Genomic DNA, 20,026 nt, shown 5'->3' on the forward strand with positions numbered 1-20,026 from the left:
AGTTAAGAGTGAACTCTGGAGGCAGGCCTAGATTCAATTCCTATGTCCACTACTTAGTACCTGACTTTTTGAGCAAGTTGTTTAATCTTTCTGATACTTGTTTCTTTATTCTATAAAGGAAGCTCTCCACCACTCACAGGGTGTTAGAACCTTCAAAAAGAAATGATGATATTAGCATTTTGCATTAAATTAAGTTCTTACTATTAATAATGTAGTAGGATAGAGACATTGTGCTGAGGCCGAATTTAGAGGTTGGAAAAATTACTTCTGGGTTGAGGTGGGAGAAGCAGCAGAGCTTCATGGGGGAAGATGTCGTTTAAAGTGGATCTTAAATAATTGATAGAATTTATGAGGTGGCAGGGATAGGGTAAGATTTCCTAGAGTGGAAGGATAAGCTAGGAGCAAAGTAAGGAGGTTGGGAGAGGCCAGGTATTTCCTGAAAGCAGAAATTCTCCTCAGTAAATTCCACCATACCCTACACCACCTTCTGTGAGTAATTAGCTAAATAGGTGAAAGATGTTAATCTGTTACTCAGCCATGAAAACAGTTGTCTTTCAAATCTAGACTTTCTGGGTAGAACGCTTGATGACTCTGAATTAACTATGCCTGCATTCTTAATATCACTGTTCCCCCCAGTCCCCATCACCTGCACAGACTAGATTGCATACTTCTTGGCTGCAGGGGAAGTATGTTTTCATCAGTTTGGCTTGTTCAACCCTTGAGTGTCCCTGAACACCTAGTAAATGCTCAGCATATTTCAGGGGGTGGGGAGTGGGGTGGTAAGTGAATGATCCTGATTAAAGCCAGTTCCAAGTAAATTAACAATTTTTTTAAAAATAACTTTTGAAATAGATGTTGTCTGAGACCTTTGTGAATCCCCATATCTGTGCATACTCTTGTAGCATGCAATTTCCTCATTTGGAAAGCTGGGGGTAATGAGGATTTAATAAAATTAAATCTTCATATTTATGACATTTTAAGATGTACTTAAAACATTTTTCAGTGTTTCCAGGAAGGTACTTGGAATTCAGAGGAAGTGTACAATATAATCCTAGAACAAAGTTTAGTATTTTTTTAAAAAGATTTTATTTATTTATTTGACATCTATTTTGACAAATAGATATTTATCTATTTGACAGAGGGAGAGATCACAAGTAGGCAGAGAGGCAGACAGAGAGAGAGGGGGAAGCTGGCTCCCTGCTGAGCAGAGAGCCCAAAATGGGGCTCCATCCTAGAACCCGGAGATCATGACCTGAGCCGAAGGCAGAGGCTTAACCCACTGAGCCACCCAGGCACCCTGAACAAAGTTTAGTATTAAAAAGAAACATTTGCAGGCCAAAAGTCATCCAGCTGTCTACTACACTTTGGTTGACACTTTAAACATCACTGATTCCTTTTCTCTAACCAGCGACACGACCATAGTGATTGTGGGGTAAGTACTCTAGTCCCTCACACCTAGGGCATGACGATTTTAAGAATGTTTCACACTGTCTACTAGAGATCCCCAGCAGGATTGAGTGCTGGCTGGATAACCAGCCATATTGCACCCTTTATTGTCATCCTTCCCTTCCTTGCCTCACTTTTCCACTCCCTTACTAGTATTTCCTAGGGCAACTTCCTGAATAAACTATATTTAAAACCTGTCTCAGGGTGGACTTCTGGGGAAATACAACTCAAGACTGTGTGGCAAGAAGCATTTTATTAAAAGTCTAAAATTTTCAGGTTTTAGAATACAGGTTTGTAGAAATTTCTTCACAAGGATCAGTGTGAAACCTTTATTATTATTTTTTAAACAGATAAGGTTTACTAAAACAGATTTGCTTATGTACTGGCAAAACATGTATTAGATACTCAAACATTTGCCCTTTTTGAATAAAGGGTGTATAGCTAGCTAGTTCCTATTTGGAGGCCAGAGGTCAGAATGAGTCTGAATAAGCATCTTTCTGTTTTGCACTACAAAAGGAATCACTGATGTTAGTTTACTTTTTTTTTTTTAAAGTTTTATATTTTAGAGAGAGAGAATAGGCACGGTCGGGTGGGAGGAGAAATCTCAAGCAGACTCCCTGCTGAGCGGAGAGCCCAAGCAGGGCTGGATCTCAGGACCCTGAGATGGTGACCAGAGCCAAAATCAAGAGTTGGGCACTTAACCAACTGAGCCACCCAGGCGCCCCAGGAATCACTGATGTTAAAGCCCCAAATGTAAATGGCTAGGTGTCATTTTAGCATGTTTTTTTTTTTTTTAAACCACTAAAATTTGTTCTAAGTTTATATTGTGCATTTCCTTGAATTGTAAATACCTTCCTGGCAGCACTGAACATGAAATTAAATCTGGTTAAAGAAACAAAGAACCAGAGAAAGAATACAGATGCAAGCAAGAGAGAATAGGATAGCATAATCCAAACATTTTCTTATTCCTGAGTAATAGATTTTTATTTTAGACGTGTCCATGGAATTCTGCTGATAGATTTTTGTATTTCAGGGCAGGTTTCATTAAAAGAAACCAGAGAATCCTTCCAAGTTGGATTGTGTGCCATCTGCTGACTCATCACTGTTATTCTGGTGTTCTAAAAATATATTATATTATATTGTAACGCAGGATAGTTTTAATAACTTAAAATATCTTTGATACACTATTTTATAATAACATCATATGCATTAGACTCATGGTTTTCTTAAAAGTTTCTTTTTCTTTTTATTTACAGAATGCTGCCTTTTTATATGGTCTTGGTTTGGTCTACTTCCATTACAATGCATTTCAGTGGTAAGTTGACACAAAACTGGTAACTCCAGTTATTTCTAGTAAGTGGCTTGTTTTGTTTGATATTGTATGTGTATGTATAATAAATACAAAATATTTTAATGTCACTAAGCCTGTGGTTTTCAGTACTCTCTTGAATTGATTAGATTGTTCCTTCAGAGATGTTGACCCACTTTAGATTGTTAGAGTTGTATGTGTTCCTAAAAGAATATCGTATGAGATTCTGATTGAAGAAGGCTTAGATTGGAAGGCTTTTGGAATTTCTCAGTCATTCATTATGGTCCAGTGGTCCCCAGATTATTTGAACTGGAGAATGACTATGCTCTCACATCTCAAGGTCTGTAGGTAAATTATCTTTGATGACCAGTATGTTTACCTTTTTCAGACTTTTAGACAGGATTGGCTGTCGTCCCCCCACCCCCGTATATATGCACGTGCATACTAGTATTTTCCAGTTTCCAGTAACTAGGCACCAAATTACAAGCTCTCAATTCTCTCATTTATAAAATAGGAGTAGTGGTACTACCTTCAGAGTCAGAGATTATGATAGGAATATATAAGAATTTATGAACTGTAAAATGTAGGGCCCTGTTGTTAATGGCCTTTGCCCCTTTGTTGTTTTTCTTGTTTAGGAGATAAGATAATAGTGTTCTCCAATGGAAATAACATAGAATTTGAGTTGGAAGATAGGTATTCTGGTCTCAGCGCTGTCACTTAATTTGATCTTAAGTTAAATAGACTCCCTAGGTCTGTTTCTGTGTGTGTGTGTGTGTGTGAGAATTTTTTTTTAAGCTCAGTGTAGTCACTTGCCTTTTCTACTTCACAGAGTTTTGATGATGAGATGAAATAATATATATTTTGTAAACCATAAAGCCCTATCCAGACTTTTTTTTTTAAAGCATATCTAATTTTGTCAGAGTCCCTTCTGTTCTCCTTAATTTTAACCTGAGTGAATGCTGTGAGAGTCCAAAGCAAGGTTTTGACCAAAGGTTATAACCCTGTCATACATGTACCTGTTGGGCACCCTGGGTATTTATTGCAGAGCTTTTAATTATGTATTGGCAGTGATTCAGTATGGTTTCCCTAAAGATGAAACTGTAGACATGGATGACTTTTTCTATATGCTTTTTCTTCCCTCTTTGCTTTTCATTCTGTTGGGTTTTGATCATCTGTGGAAGCACTGCATTGTTAGAGAATACCTGTGTGTGTATATATAGAGTATTGTAATCATTCAGATCACTCATTTTGTTTGTAAACTTTACAAAACTTTAATTGGTCTTTATAAAAGAAGTTTTATAATTTCTTTCTCTTGATTATCCTTTACTGTAGGGCAATCCTAAACTTAAGCCTCCTAACCTCATGTCCAGTGCTTCATATTTAAAACCAAGGATACATTACAAATGTTTTAAAATAGTCTTAGTTTCTTGAAGATCCTATTCATAGAATACACAACTTACAACCAGAAGTGTTCTAGTTTTATTCCCTTAATTTTGTAGATGATGAAAGCAAGGTGTGTATATAACTGAATATTACATAACTGTTTAGTGGCAGAAGTGAGGTTATACTTCAGATTCCCCAATTTAATGTTTTTTTGTTGTTGTTGTTGTACTCTGACCCCAGGTTTGAAGATTGACAGTTATTTTTTTAATCAGTCTTCGCATTTGTTTTCCTGGGCACATTGGTACATTCTTTGTGGCTAGCCAGAAGTAATTTAGGTGAAACCTGGGGCAAGGTACTCTACAGTTTAGGAATGGACATGTATACCACACACCAGCCGTTTTTCATCTACCTGTGATAACATATGAACTTCCTGTAGATTGAAGATGTAGACATAAAATCAGTAATGAAGTGAAACCATCAGCAGTTCAAAAGTGGATTACTTTCCTAAGTACGTGACCATGTCAACTTAGGAGACTTGTAGCTGTGGAGCATTATATCATATGACCCCTTATCTGTATATGATTTTGTATCCTTCATATGACCTAAGAAATGAAACTGCATGATATAAGGACAGTGCAATGTCTGAATTAACAAGTGCCCTCTGGTCTGTCGATCCTGTCCTGGTCACCACCATTTTCTCATGTCTTAAGTTTCACCTCTAGCTGCTTCCTAAAATGACATATTTCACACCCTGTCTGAATCCATCCTAGCTTTGTGCTTTCTCTCTTGCTGGTCAGATGTTTTTTCTGCCCCATCCTTTAACTTACTTTGCTATTTCTTGAACAGGTGGAGAATTAGAAAGCATGGAGTAGTTCTTGCTTCATGAGTTTCCGAATACAGCCTTAAGTGTTAGGAACTTCCTGTGTTTGTGTTTTATTTTGTTTTGTTTGTCAGTAGCTGTTAATTGCTGGGATCAAGCATTTTTCTTTTCCCTGAAATTATTTACATGAAATTTTGGGATATGTTGAAAAAATGTTTCTAGAGGAGAGTGTGTTATGCCCTTTTTTGTTTTGTTAGCTGTAAGGATCTGCCTAGGATGTCTCAGAATGTTTTATCTTTAGTATATTTGTAGTTTCAGTAAACTTCAATACTTAGTAATGGTGTCTGTTGGCATTTGCTAGGTTAATAAGTATTTGGTGGTAATGTGTACGATCAACGTGTGTTGGGGTTGGTGATAGTGATTTAATATTATTGAGAACAGTTTTATTAAGTATAGTTTTATCTGTTAACTTATTTGCCTTGTTTCTTGCCATATTCTGCCCATTGTTTCTATTGGAGTTGATTTTATTGGTTAGCTTCTAGAACAGTGGTTACTGGTTAGTTTTCCCACTTTTCAGTTGTATTCTCTTCTTAGAGGAGCCCATGTCAGAAAGTAGTAGAGCACCTACAACATCCTCATTGGACTGAGGATGCTTATTCAGTTTTACTATTGATCCTACTCTTTGTTGTGGGAGCAGAGTTAAGAAAGATGTTCAGAAGGGGAAAGACAGAGAAGCACAAAGTATAAATGGCTTTATAAAGCCATTCCTTTACAGGTGCATGAATGCACACCCATGCCTTCACTTGTTCTTGCTCTTGAAGGGGCACATTGCTTGGGGTACCTTGAACTGAGTTTCTTCTTGCCTTATAGTGAGAAACTCATGTCCTTGGGTGAGAGGAATTGAAATACATACAGTAATAAATTATTACAGCTTATAGCCATACTTCTAAATATATCCATCTGAAAATTCTTATCGAGCCTCTTTCTGACCTGCAACCTTTTGTATTCCCATTGATCAATATCAGAAGGGTCCTACAGTGCCAATCTAAGAGATACATAATTCTGTGCTAAAGGCATAGGATTTTGGAAATTAAGCTCCCAAATATAACTGAGAGGCCTGTTAAGGAAATATAGTGATTATTGTTGATATTAAAAAGGGTTAGGGAAGTGAAATGGAGGTGAGATTAGAAACATAGAAGTATTAACACATCACAAGTGAAGTTTTTTTAGGATTAATTCCTTAAGCACTGTACCAGTCACAACTGTTCTTAAAAGTGGAGGAATATCTATTCTCCATTGTGGTGACTACTTTGGGTGCAAATAAACCTAATGTCTTTGGGATACTACCATTGATCCTGAGGCTTGTCTAGCATGGAGTCTGGCAGAAACTTAATATTTAATAAATATTTTTGAGCTATCATAATACAAAGTAATGTTCTTAGATGAAAAGCTTAAGTATATAGTTCCACTAAAATGAAACAGTTCATGTTAACATGTGGTGTTTATTATGTACACTTCTGTTTTGACAAAACTAGCATTTAACTAAGGCATTTCTGGTAGTTATGCTTACCAGTGACACATAGATTGCCAGAGAGAATTTGGAAGGGCTTGGACTAATTAAGCTTCAGGGAAATTATGGATAAAAACACAAATCTTTGTAAGAGGAGAAGGAAAAAAGGTCTCCCACTATCTGAGGTAATGAAAAGAAGACTGGCTAAAGAGCAAAAAAAAAAAAAGCCATGAGGTAACATATTAGCAAATGACAAGGTGAAGAACTTTTGTGTGATATTTCTAATTTAGCCTCACATTTAAGATCCTCTCTGGTTCAGCCTCAAATAATCCTTCTAGCTTACTGTTCCCCTAAATATATTCTTTGTGTCAGTCACACTGTATTAACATTACCCTGGAAACGAATTGAGCATTTTTTTAACCTATGTAACTTTGTGCCATTTACTATGTTTGGTCTGGCTTCTCTTAACCATCCCCACCTTTAAAAATCCTGCCTTGTCTGTCTCTCTGATTACTTCATCAGATCTTTGATTTGTCTCATTTAAAAGGAACCTCTACATTTTATAATATCTATGTGTGGAAGTATTTATCTGTTGGGTGTATAATGTTATTACTGATTTAGAGTTAGAATATTCTCCCTTTTATTAGTACAGCATTTTGTGGTATTAGACCATTTATCCCTTCAGATATCCCTGAGGGAAATTTCCACACTCAGCTTTATTAGCCTTAGAAAAGTTAAAAGTTTTATTATGTCTCTTTCCAAATGTACTGAAACTGTTCTAGGGATGTTTAGTTAATATCGTTATTTTTACTATAGTTTGGAAAAGTCCTGAGGAAGCATTTTCCTTTTTAATGACTTTTGGAAACAAAAAGTGCATATTGCTATGCATAATTATCATTGGCATTTATTCTCAATCTAAAAATGTAGTGTTTATATCACCAAAATTATTGCTAGGGAATATGCTTTAATATTTGAAAAGTATAAACCTTTCCAGACATAGTATCGTGAAAATATTTTATAGTTTTGGGTAGCCATTTTTTATGTTCTAAAATTCTGTCATCAGAATACTGAGGTCAGCAGAATTTATATGTCTTGGTGTTTTCAGTCTAGTTTGTGGTGCAGAGATCATGCTTTGGCTACATGCAGTTTGGTGAGGTAAGAATGTGGTAAAATGACCAAAATTAGAATGTAGTCTGAAGGATAACTGTTTTCTCCACATACTTGTCTCTGTCTCTGTCTCTGTCTCTCTCTCTCTCTCTCTCTCTCACACACACACACACACACACACACACACACACCCCTTTTTCCTTTTTTCCCCTAAGGTGGGGAAAAACTGAGGAAGCACACAGGAAAGATAGGTGAAAAGCTTAGAAAAGGAAATGAAAATGAACCTAGATACATTTTGTTAGATGCCAAGAGGCCAGTAAATAGACTGTGGAGCATTGCTGTCTCCTGCCCCCAGGAGAAGCCCAGTTAACCAACTATCAAAGTGATGGCATTAGTAAACATCTTTAACTGTTTTCTTTATTAGACAACTAAAGATAAACAGAAGTGTGGACCTCAAGGAATAGGCCACTTGGAAAAACTGGTGATAGTATACCACTGTATAGAGAATAAAGTGATTTGATTATACAGTGGACCTAACTACTGGTTAATACTAAGTGAAACATAGTTGATGTTGAGTTTGGGTGGTCAGTCTTTTAGGTAATAGTGGATGTAGGTTGAAATAGAAGAATGAAAATATTTCAGATCAGGAGACCATCCTGAGGAGAAGATGTGAAGTCAAGAGGGCCAGTATTTGTGTAAAGATATTCCTGAAATAAGCCAGGTCACAGCTGAGGAAGAACAGTGTTGGATCATAACTGAGAATAGAATTGAATAGGTACGAGGTACTGCTCACAGACCTTAAATGCTACATGGAGATTTGACTTAGAGAGTATCATGGTTAGTAGGCAATTACAGGAGTCTCATGTTTGAGGAAACATGGATAAGCGAGAGCAGAGCAAGGGTGTCCTTAAAGAGCCTATCCATTTCAGTAATCTAGTAATGCAAGGTATTGAATTTGAGGAAAGTTTTGAAACAACAGGAAGAACTTGATCATTCAGTATGTATTGGTCATACCATCTCATGGGCACTTAAAAAAAAAAAAGAAAAAGATTTATTTATTTATTTATTTGAGAGAGAGTGCTAGTGAGCCATGGTGGGGGGGAGGAGGGAGAGAGAGAAGAGTCTTTTTGTTGTTGTTGTTGTTGTTAAAAATTTTTATTTATTTGTCAGAGAGAGAGTACAAGCAGAGGGGGTAGCAGGCAGAGCGAGAAGCAGGCTCCCTGCTGTGCAGGGAGCACAATGTGGGACTCAATTCCAGGACCCTGGGATCATGACCCCAGCTGAAGGCAGACACTTAACCAGCTGAGCCACCCAGGCATCCTGAGAAGGGAGAGGCTTAAGCAGACTCCCAAGCTGAGTGCAGAGCCTGATGCAGGGCTCAGTCCCACAATTCTGAGATCACAGACTGAGCCAAACTCAAGAGTCGGACGCTTAGCCAGCTATGCCACCGAGGCGCCCCTCATGGGCACTTTTAATAGTCCTTAAAGGATAAGCAAAGGGTAGCCTGAACTGTATGTTGGAACATGTGTTTTTGCTTATAGGTTAAATTTTTTTTTTTTTAATTTTTGGTGCGTTAACATGCATAGAAAACTTGTTAAAGTAAACTAATGTTTCTTTGCACTTATGTGACATTGTGAACTAAGTGCATAAGATGTCTGCACCAAAGGCACCTATAGAGTAAAACACCTCTACAAATTTAGGGATTCAGAGGAAAGGCCAGAAATAGAAAGTAAGACGAGTAGGAAATAATTTCTCCTGAGGGCTTGCTACTGATGCTCTGTGTTGTCCTTAACTGCTTTTCTCACATGCCCTTGCTTGGACAGTTTTTCTTTCTTAACTTCTTTTTTTCTCCTTTATTTCTTTTCTTTGCTGTCTTTCACTTCCCTTCTTTTTCTTTCATATCTTTGATTCAAGCCTGCCTGGGTTTTTTATTGGCACATGTGGACATTGCTTAGTTCTGACCATTCCACAAGAAAGTTATCTGACCCATCTCATAAATTAAGGTTCATTAGGATTTTATGAAGCATTACCCTCAATTTTTATTATTATAAAATATAACATACTTAAAAATGTATAAACAGAAGTATACATCTTAACACATTATATATAAAATTAGCATTCATAACCATCATTTAGGTCAGGAAATAAAAAATTGCCTTTTAGCCCAGAAGCTTCCCCCAAACTCCTGCATACCCTTTCCCAATTGTATCCTGTTTTAATTGGCCTCATTTACAGCTGCAGTTGTTCTCTTCCTAACCTTTTATGTGCTGATCCCCACCCCCCAACAGTTGCCTGTTTTGTTAGAAGGTGGTAGCACTAGTCATGACCAGGAGAACAATAGAGGCTGAACTATACCTCCTCCTATGAGAAAGCTTTGAGAAAAGTACAAAGAGAATGTCTTAAAAACATGCAGATGTGTATCTTGAAGTCTGAGAGAAATAGAAAGCTGCCTTTGAATGAGAATGGTAATTTACACCAATTCTTTTCTGTCAGGTCTTTCGCTCCCCTCTTCTACCTGTACACATCAGATAATAAAACACATATACACCCACCCATTTAAAAAGTGATCTAACACATAGATCCCAGCCTCCTCTTAAGGAAGTAAGTATTTTACCAGATATAAAAGTATCTGATGCCAGACCTATTGCACCCACCCTCAAAATAAACATTACTCTTTAGAACCCTTAATTTTATAATAACCATGTACATAGACCCACACAGTTTTTTTGGGAAATAGATAATGCATGAATCAAAATAAAGTTACTTAAAAGACATAAGGGATATTGCGCTCTGTTTTGTGGTATAATATTATGAACTTTTTATGTAAAAGATTGACTTTTTAGAATCCTCTAAGATTCTAAACAGCCACCTTTAAGATAAGTAGAGGCAGGGAATAGTTGATAAAAAGCTTTGTGAAGAATGTATTAGCTGGTACTTGGGATAAGCCTTAATTAAATATTGTAGAGAGATTTAAAATGATGCTCAACTTACTGTTACATCTGGTATTACAATTTTCAAAATTCAAAGTAGACATTTTTCCTTGTCATGATTTTAATTTATTTTTTAGTAAGTAGTATATCTACATGATCAAATTAAGGTGTATAAAAATGTATTCAGTTAAAAGTGTTCCTTCCTTATGCTTGTATTTGCTCTTCTGGTAATCAATACCATTTATAAAAGTTAAATTGTGAATTTGGGGTGAAAATAGGACGATAGACCAATGGAAAGTGATAGATGATAAGAGAACCCAGGAACAGACCTACATAAATATGGACATTTAATTTAGGACAAAGTGGCACTGCAGAGCTGTGGTGAGGATGGTCTTTACTACAAATGATGCAGGGGCTATTGGATATCTGTATGGAAAAAATGAAATCTGAATTCACACCATATAAAGAATAAGGTACACATGGATTATAAATGTAAATATGAAAGATAAAAGTTTTAAATGAAGACTTACTCTTGTAGATTAGACTAGAAACAGGATTAATCTTTCCTCTTTAAAAAATAAAACTATCTGTCCTACCTCTCTTTCCCCTAGGAAATTCCAGAAACAATGAAATCAGCTATTTAAACTGAGAATTTTATTAAGCCATAAAATACTATTTGAATAATTGATTATACATTCATCTGATCTTTCTTTTCCCTTTATATTAAATTAGGTGATATACATTCAATTATATAAAAGACCCAGGTGCCACTGCCCAGTCTTTTTTTTTTTTTTTTTAAATACAGTCACGTAAAATAAATTTTCTTTAAAACCGTATTGCATAAAGCAGAAGTTTTACTGTGCTACCAAGCAAAAATTCATGCAAGTATTAAAAAGTTAAGATATCTTATGTCTATATTCTTTCAGGGCAATTAAAGCATTTCAGGAGGTGCTTTATGTTGATCCCAGCTTTTGTCGAGCCAAGGAAATTCATTTACGACTTGGGCTTATGTTCAAAGTGAATACAGACTATGAGTCTAGTTTAAAGGTAGGTTTTTGGGTTTTTTCCAAGATACAATGTTTTACTTTGTGGATTTTTGTGGGGATGGGTTGTTGTTAAATATTAGAGCAATGAGAAATGTTGGAATTTATACTCGCATTTCAAAAGAAAATTTGAAAATTTAGGTGAAAGAACTGTTTTATTAGCTGTGAACCAGAAGATAAACAAGATTGGATTTCAGGGTACAAAGTAGTTATGATCCTAAGACATAGGTAACTGATGATACCATTAAACTCTTCTTTCTTTCTTTCTTTCTTTCTTTCTTTCTTTCTTTCTTTCAAGTTTTCATTGAAGTCTGTCATCAGGAGAAGTTGAAGGTTTCAATCTCAGTTTGGACATCTAAATCAGTCCACTATAAGTGATTGGGCAGCATAGAGGTCAGGTCCAGGTGCTTAATGGTGCTGTGTCTGTGATCCCATCCTGGCCTATTTATTTGCATGGGTCTCACTAGAAATCTGTTGACCTCTACCAGCAGAGCACATCTCATATATCTAAATTATTAAAATGTATTCTCTGCAAGTCATTTGAATTGCTGGTTTGTGAATATAAACATTGTTAGGAAAAGATAATACATTGTTGGTTAAATATTTTACTTACTATGGAAATTTGATATTTTTCAATTTTTTTTATTGAGTTTCTTGTGCTGTCTGTGCCATCACTTTAGGTCTTCCTGGGCTTTGGAAAATAGTGCTTTCCTGTGCAACAAAAGCATTGCTTTTTGAAGGATTAGAAGTTCTAGGAAAAAGTTTAAATTCTTGTGGATTTAGGAGTATAATGGTTGCTATGTTCTAAATATCTCCATCTCAGATTATCTTGATCCTGAAGGCAGGGAGGGAGATAAAGAATGGTAAAGAGACTTTACAGTAGGTTGTAATTTGAATTTGCTAATAACGTACTATTGTAGGTTTTTTAAAAACTGTATTTTCTAGAGTTTTAAAGTAGACAGTTACGAACCTACTGTTTCTGTCTTTCATGAGTTTATAAAGAACAGTGCTGATGATATGAAAGAGTGTTATACAACCCAAAACACTAAAACAAGTAGATTATGAAGTATTTTGTTTACACAGTTGTCAAAGGTAAGTGCAGTTTGAGGAATTGGTGCCAAGGTAAAATTAGGTAGTGTGGAAAGTAAAAGGATGCCTCGAAATAGCCGGATTTCTTCAAATATAGAGCAGCACTTCTCAAACAATGGACCCTTGAACAACATGGGGGTTATGGGCATCAACCCCAGCCCCCAAGTTGAAAATCTTTGTGTCAGGACTCCTCATCAATGTAACTACTGATAATCTACTGTTGATTGTAAGCCTCACCTGTACCCTAGAGTTGCTTAACACATACTGTGCATATATATCGTGTACTGTATTCTTAAAATGAAGCAAGCTAGAGAAAAGGAAATGTTATTAAGAAAATCATAAGGAAGAGAAAGTACATTTATGAAAAAAAAAAAACACAAAAAACAAACCTGTATATAAGTGGGCCCATGGAGTTCAAACCTGTGTTCAAGAGTCAACTGTATACTATGGGATGTGAGTGGATTTGAAATGGAAAATATGCCACCTTGCATATTTTAACCTCCTCTTGGACATTCACAGTATACATTAGCTAACAGAGATTCTTAAAATGTCTAATAATACAAAATAAATTTATTTGATCATTTTATAATATTGTCACAATATAGCTATTATATGTGGCAGACATGTTTTTGATAGCAGCTTGGGTAAACCATGTTGCTCAGGAAATATATTTGAGTGGAAAAGATAATCACATAATGTCCCATGTTATAGAATTTGGCTGTCTGAACATCAGTAGTGTCTTACATAATTCTGTGGATGCAGAAGCTCTTGTTTCCATGAAGGTGGCGATAACTTAAAAGTATTTCTTAATTGAGGGAAACAGTGTTGGACAGTGTTCCAACTCCATTGAGTTGAAAGTGTTCCTGCTTACTCAGGTTCAGTAGAGACTTCATGTGTACAATTTTGTTAAGGCATCAAGGCTAACAAACCTTCAAGTCATAGCAATTTAGGAAAATTGTTTTAAGTACAGTCTTCTTGTTAAAATATTTGATAATCATCCTGATCTTTATTTCATTTATGTGAACAGAGAAAAGAATTTTAGGAGTCCTTCCTATTTCTCTTCCCCATAATGAGAAGGTTGCCTTTGATTTTTACCTCATTTTGACATTGAGTTTTTGTTTTTTTTTAAAGACTTCTCTCTCCAGCGTTCCCTGTTTCCAAAAGAAGAGTTTTAGGCATCATCATTTTTAGTCAAGGAGAGGAGGTATTTCAGTATAATACTCTAAGTGCTTAGCATTTAATGCAAATGAAGGTAGGAATCAGAAGGAGTGATTTGTCCCTCTCCCCTTAGTTGGCCTCCAATTTTCCTAAAGTGGACTGGTTAGTACTTTAGTTTCATATGGATAGATGTGGAACCTCTGATGACTTTTCCACTACTAAAGCTGTTTCCTAGAAGCACGTTTCTTGGTATAGATAACCAGAAACTTTAGAGACTACCAACTGAAGCTGATTAAAGTAACAGTAAAAAAGTAGCTTGTATAATGTGAAGTGTGAACTTCAGGATTGGTTGATTCAGCTGATACAAGGTTTCATCAAGGATTCATTTTCTTCTCTGTTCTGTGTTGGCTTATTCTGAAGCCTGGTTGCCAGGTACAATCAAAGTGAAATGTAGAAAACCCTAAAAACCCCACCAAAGAACTATTAGAAATATTAAATGAATTCAGTAAAGTCAAAGGATACAGTCAAAGTGAGATGATTCATTTTTCATTTCTCATATAGAAAGATATTATAGAGTAGTGGTGTAGGTGCTCAGTATAGTGCTGGCATATGATAAGTTCTCAGTAAATATTTGATCGTTCATGTCATAAAGGAGAAAGTTCCTGAGTTCCTGTTGATGTCTTCGAGAATACTTCTCTCTGCATCTCATTGGCCAGAAATGGGCCATTGGCCATTCTCTCTTGATTTCTTGTCAAAGATGTGGTTGCTCTTAGACCAGTTAAGCCCAGTTTTGGAGCAGGGCTCAATTTCCTGAATAGACTGTTCTTGTCTGATGGAGGAGTGAGGGGTGGGTAAAAGAGTCTTTTGGTGTGGGGTGGTATGGGCAGTCTGTCCATTATAGATCAGGTCTTCTCCACCTCATTTTCTTTCACTACCCTTGAAGAGGGATATAGCATATACAGGTTCTCAATGATAAAATAAAATGCAGTTTATTTATTTATTTATTTTAAAGATTTTTTTTTTATTTATTTGAGAGAGAGAGGTCACAGGTAGGCAGAGAGAGAGAGGGGGAAGCAGGCTCCCCACTGAGCAGAGAGCCTGACGCGGGCCTCGATCCCAGGACCCTGAGATCATGACCCGAGCCGAAGGCAGAGGCTTAACCCACTGAGCCACCCAGGCGCCCAATGCAGTTTATTTTTGTAATAGATTTCTTATTTTCATCTACTACAGGAAATGGATTTCAGGGCCTCCTGTTTTGTGTTTATCCCTGGTAATAACTTTTTTTACCAAAATGTATCTCTGAAACAGATTCATTCTGTTTTGGTACTATGTAAAAAGCTCTCAGAGCAAGCAAATTTGGTTTTAATATTTGACCGTATCATAGGACTGATTGCGTGACCTTGGGCAAGATGCTTAATTCTTTTGATCCTCTTTGAGTTTGTAGTACTGGAGTAACCATCCCCACTCTACAACATTGTTGTAAAGATTAAATTTATAGACATAGATATGTATACATACATACACACATATATACATACATATATATAGATATATGAAAGTATCTGACAAGATTTTTCAGCCCCCTCTTTTTTAGTCCTCAGTTTGTCTATATTTAAAACTCCTCAATTTGGGACCAGTGTAGATACATTTGTGAAATCCATTTTCCCATCCTAGAATTTAATACTTGTATTTTTGCTACTCTGCCCATCCTCAGAAATGTGGAGTTAATGCCCAGCTTACTTTTCAATGATACGGTTTTACTTTTCTGTTATATTGGCCAATAAGGATTTCATGTTTAGTGAGTCGTAGGAGTATCAATTCTTAATTTATTAACAGTTTAATATTATCTGAACCAGAGTCCATTCCAGGGTGACATTTCTACATGGTATTTGTTGTTTTTCTTCCCTGCTTGAGATAATATCCCCCCTAGGTGGGTTTGGTTGCCTCTTGAATACCATATAATTAATTCAGAATTTTATTTCATTACTTTCTAATGGTGTTAATGATAATTGGTTACATTTGTTGTGTGTGGCAGTGTATGATCATTACTTCAATAAAAGTACACTAATTTTGACAAATAGTTTTATATAATGCCTCTAATTTTCACATCCTGACAGACTCTTAATTATTTCCTTCATGTGAAGGAAGGAAATGCAAAATAAGATGTAATAGCACCAATGTTCTGGAGTCAGTTAATGCCAGTGTATCTATTTAATTTAATGAAAATTATGTAGAAATTCTCCCTAATATTTACATATTTAAGTTTCCCTAGACTGTGTCGACATTGAAACTCTTTTGGTTTTTAAAGGTAAAAAGTATGGCTTTTTAATGGGAACCTGTGGGTAATTGGCTGGATACCAGTGTAAGTTCCTTCATAATTTGGTATTTACAGATGGTAAGTGCTGATTTGAAGGGTTGCTATGAAAGAGATAGGAAGAGGAGAATTGCAGAGACAATGCAAAGGAAACGGACTGAACTCAAATGAGACTTAGGTGTTAGTTTGGCATTGCACCAAGTGCCAAGTATTTTTCTTTCTTTCTTTCTCTCTTTCTTTTCTTTTCTTTTTTTTTTTTTTTCCGAGTATTTCTTGAGTAGATAAATGGAAGAGGCTATAAAAATGATAAATGCCTCAAATAGGATGGGCTGGAAAAGCTGGGAGGGGGGTGCTGGAGAGGCTGGTTTTATCACCTTTTAACAGAATTTTTTTTTTCTAGACAGAGTGACAGTGCATATATTTTCTCCACATGTTCCTGTTCACCAGTTCTTTCAGCTTGTCTCCCCTCTACTGTTATATGTGGCATGAAACTGCTGAGTGAAATAGCATTTCCACTTTTTTTTCTTTTTTACCTTACTTTTCTCCGGGAATTGCTTCATTTCCAGGCTTCTGATTTCATCTTAGACCCTTTATAGACTCAGGACTTTTATTGTCATATTTTTTTATGCCAAGATATTAAGGCAGAAGAGATAAGTATAGGCATGAGGACATAGATTTCCTTTTGGAAACCACTTTTGGAATCTATGAAAATGCTGCCTCTTTTTTTAATGTAGAATAGATGAGTCATTTAATTAAGATACTGTGAACTCTGTTTATTATAAAAATACTTGCTGAGAATTTGTATGCTATTAATTAATTTTAATCGCACCTTAAATTTCTAAAATACTTGTAATATCTAAAACTTCTTTGTTGAAGTTTTACCGGCATATTTTTATTAGTTCAGGTATCTGAAGATCATGAAAGTTGCTGTTACTTCTCCACTGCTTGCCCCTGCCCTATTTAGTACTTCATGGTGCTCAATAGCTTAACTCGCCTAGCTGGCATTTTGAAAATTTGAATTCTTTGAAAATTGTTTTATTTAGATAAAATTGACATACGACATTGTGTAAGTCCTAAGTGTCCAACATGTTGATTTGATGCATTTATATGTTGTAGTGTGATTACCACTGTAACATTAGCTGGCACCTCTATTACATCACGTAATAATTATTTCTTTCTTGTGGTGAGAACAGTGAAGGTTGAGTCTCTCAGCAGCTTTGACGTTTATGATACAGTATTGTTGACTGTAATCTCTGTGCTATGCATTAGCTCTGTAGGACTTAGCTATCTACTAGTTGCAAGTTTGTACCTTTAAACAATAGCTCCTTAATTCTCACATTAACAGTGGAACTCAGCTTTACCTGAATGAAATATCACTGTTCCTTTTGGCAAAGGATGGTCATTACTGTTTACTTTGTCTTCTGTCCATTTTTACTTATTTATGGGCAAAAATGATTGCCCTGCTTATTCCTTTTTCCTCTACTCTTTAACTTGTACTTTTCCTTTTAATATTTCCTGGATACTATTCTCTTATATGAGTTGATCTCCTAATTGGTTTATCTAGCCACCACATAATGTTTTCTCCACTTCACACTGCCTGCCCAGTTTCGTTTTTCCATTTGCTACTTACTTCTGCCTTGAGTTCTAGTACATATGTAGCTTTAAGTGTGAAGCTCGAAAATGCATGTTTGAAAAGGACATGACTGCTCATAGATGTGCAGTCACCATTCTCTGATATGGAAGAGTTAGGGTGAGTCCAGGTTTCCCAGTTCAGTTTTATCTCCTCAAATATATTTTAACTACAAGAAATCATTTCTAATCAAAACGTGTTTATTTTTGGTATTTACCCATAACTATTTAAATTTATGGTGTAAATATTTTGGCCTTAAAATGCAACTTCGTGAAACATTCCGTGTGTCTAATGCCACATTAAAAAAAGAGGTTATGTTCCAAAACAAGATTTTATCCCGTTTATAAAATATATATCATGTTTGCTTTGTATTTGTTACTGGTGTAAATATCAGTCTTAATTTTGATGTGAAAACAAATTGTACGCTGCTTGATTTAAAGAACTTGGGAAACAAGTCATCCTGTATTCTGATCATTTATATACACAGATTAGACACATACTAGAACCAGTGTTATAAAATTTCTAGTCAGTTTTATACCTTTCATAAAGTATGATAGAAATGAGTTGGAAGACTAGGTAGGACACTGTTACAGGAAAAAAAGATGAGCAAGATCCATGGGATAAATGGGTTCTCAGTGGATGAATGGATGAATGAGAGGTAATACATTCTATAGACCATAAGGGTTAATTTATTAACTGATTCAGTGTGGAAACAGATTCCTCATTTATTGACTTAATTCATTTTTCCGTTAACTGAAGTAGGTGATAAAGTAGCAGCAGGTTTTGGGATTGGGAGGTGGAAAGACTCTGAGTGGCAATAAGTCCTTTGGGAGTAGATTGAGATGGAAGTACCTGAGGCATATCAGATGTTGTTATAGACTGACAGAAGTCTGGAGCTGTAAAGAAGGACTGTGAAAAGAAGTAAGATTTTGAACATCTTCAGTATACGGTGTCTTTTCTTTTACTTCCTTGTTAGGGATACTTTTAGAGGACACCAGATTGGAGACTTCTTTTTTGACTGAAGATTGCCAGGATCCATTAGCTATTAGTTACTGGTGTGCAGTAGAGTTTCTCTTCAAAACAGTTGTAATAACCTTGTATTACAGAGAATCAGAAGAACTTGAGTTTGAGGGCTTTGAAAGAACCTCAACCAGATCAGCTTACCCAGCAATGTGACTCATAACACCCTACCAGAACTTTCTACTTCCAGTTCTGTATCTCATTTTCAGAGACCGAATCCTTGAAGTACTATCACATCCCAGGACCTTTCCCTAGTCTCATCCATTTATCAAGACTATTAGGTTTAGGAATGAAGTTGTTGGTTTTAATTCATTGTGGCAATCTGTAACAATGAAAATGAAAAAATCACTTGACTTGCAAGAGTATACAACCTGTCTTCCCTCTTCTTTCTTAAAATGATTCATAAAACCCTCTTTCATAAGTGCTATGTAAAAATAACTTGTTTCCTCAGCCTGAAGTACCTCTTTTCTTTTTTCCCTCATTTACATCCTTTGGGTTCCATTATGGAATTGTCTTTTAAACTTCTAATAGAACATTCATTTCATTGAGCCGTGCATTCATTTCCATAGATGCATAGCCATAGCAGAGTGCCTGGTGTTGCCATTTTATTCCTAAAAGACTGTGTCTACACTAATTGAATAGAGACAGCAGTATCGACTATACCCACCTTGTCTACATAGTCTGAAGTAAAGTTTTGGGGAGCAAGTACACAATTTAAAAACTAAAACAGTGGCATTTAACCCTGATTGTGCATTGGAGTAACTTGTAGAAGCTTTTTTTTTGGTTTACAGGGTGTCATCCCCAGCCCACTGAGTCAGAACATCCAAGATTGAATCTCAAATCCAAACATTGCTCTAAATTTTAATAACTTATAAATTTTAATAACTTATACACACATAAGTAATTTGTTAATTACCACAAAAAAAAGTTATATCACTGCTTGTCTTCAGGATTGGGAATATAGTTGAGGGGTTCTACAATTGAAAAGATTTGTGAGATAATCACAGACTATACAGCTAGAACTCTTTAAAACAATTTAAAAAGAAAGTCTTGAAACCTGAGTTTTATGTGTTAATTACATGAATATAGATTGTCCTCCTCCAGTTAGAAATCAAGTTCCTTAATCTATATAAAGCAAAATGCTATGAAGTTATTTTGAAATATTGAACAAATCAAAAGCTTTTAAAACAAAAGGTGACTTTGGTAATTAAGATGTCAACAGAAATTTTTATGAATAGATCCTTTTTGTTAAATTGGACCAGAAGTG

General features: G+C 35.8%; 1 protein-coding gene across 4 annotated transcripts in view; it reads left to right on the forward strand.

The window, feature by feature from the left end:
* Positions 1 to 20,026, forward strand: part of KDM6A (lysine demethylase 6A) — a 200,565-nt gene that overhangs the window by 95,061 nt on the left and 85,478 nt on the right. For all 4 annotated transcript variants that reach the window (XM_080794729.1, XM_080794730.1, XM_080794731.1 and 1 more), the window contains exons 5-6: positions 2,703 to 2,761; positions 11,432 to 11,552. In XM_080794729.1, coding sequence (XP_080650855.1) covers positions 2,703 to 2,761; positions 11,432 to 11,552 — 180 coding nt within the window. The remainder of the gene's footprint in view (positions 1 to 2,702; positions 2,762 to 11,431; positions 11,553 to 20,026) is intronic.

The sequence above is a fragment of the Martes martes genome, assembly GCF_963455335.1.
Source record: "Martes martes genome assembly, chromosome: X".
NCBI classification, from domain to species: Eukaryota; Metazoa; Chordata; class Mammalia; order Carnivora; family Mustelidae; genus Martes; species Martes martes.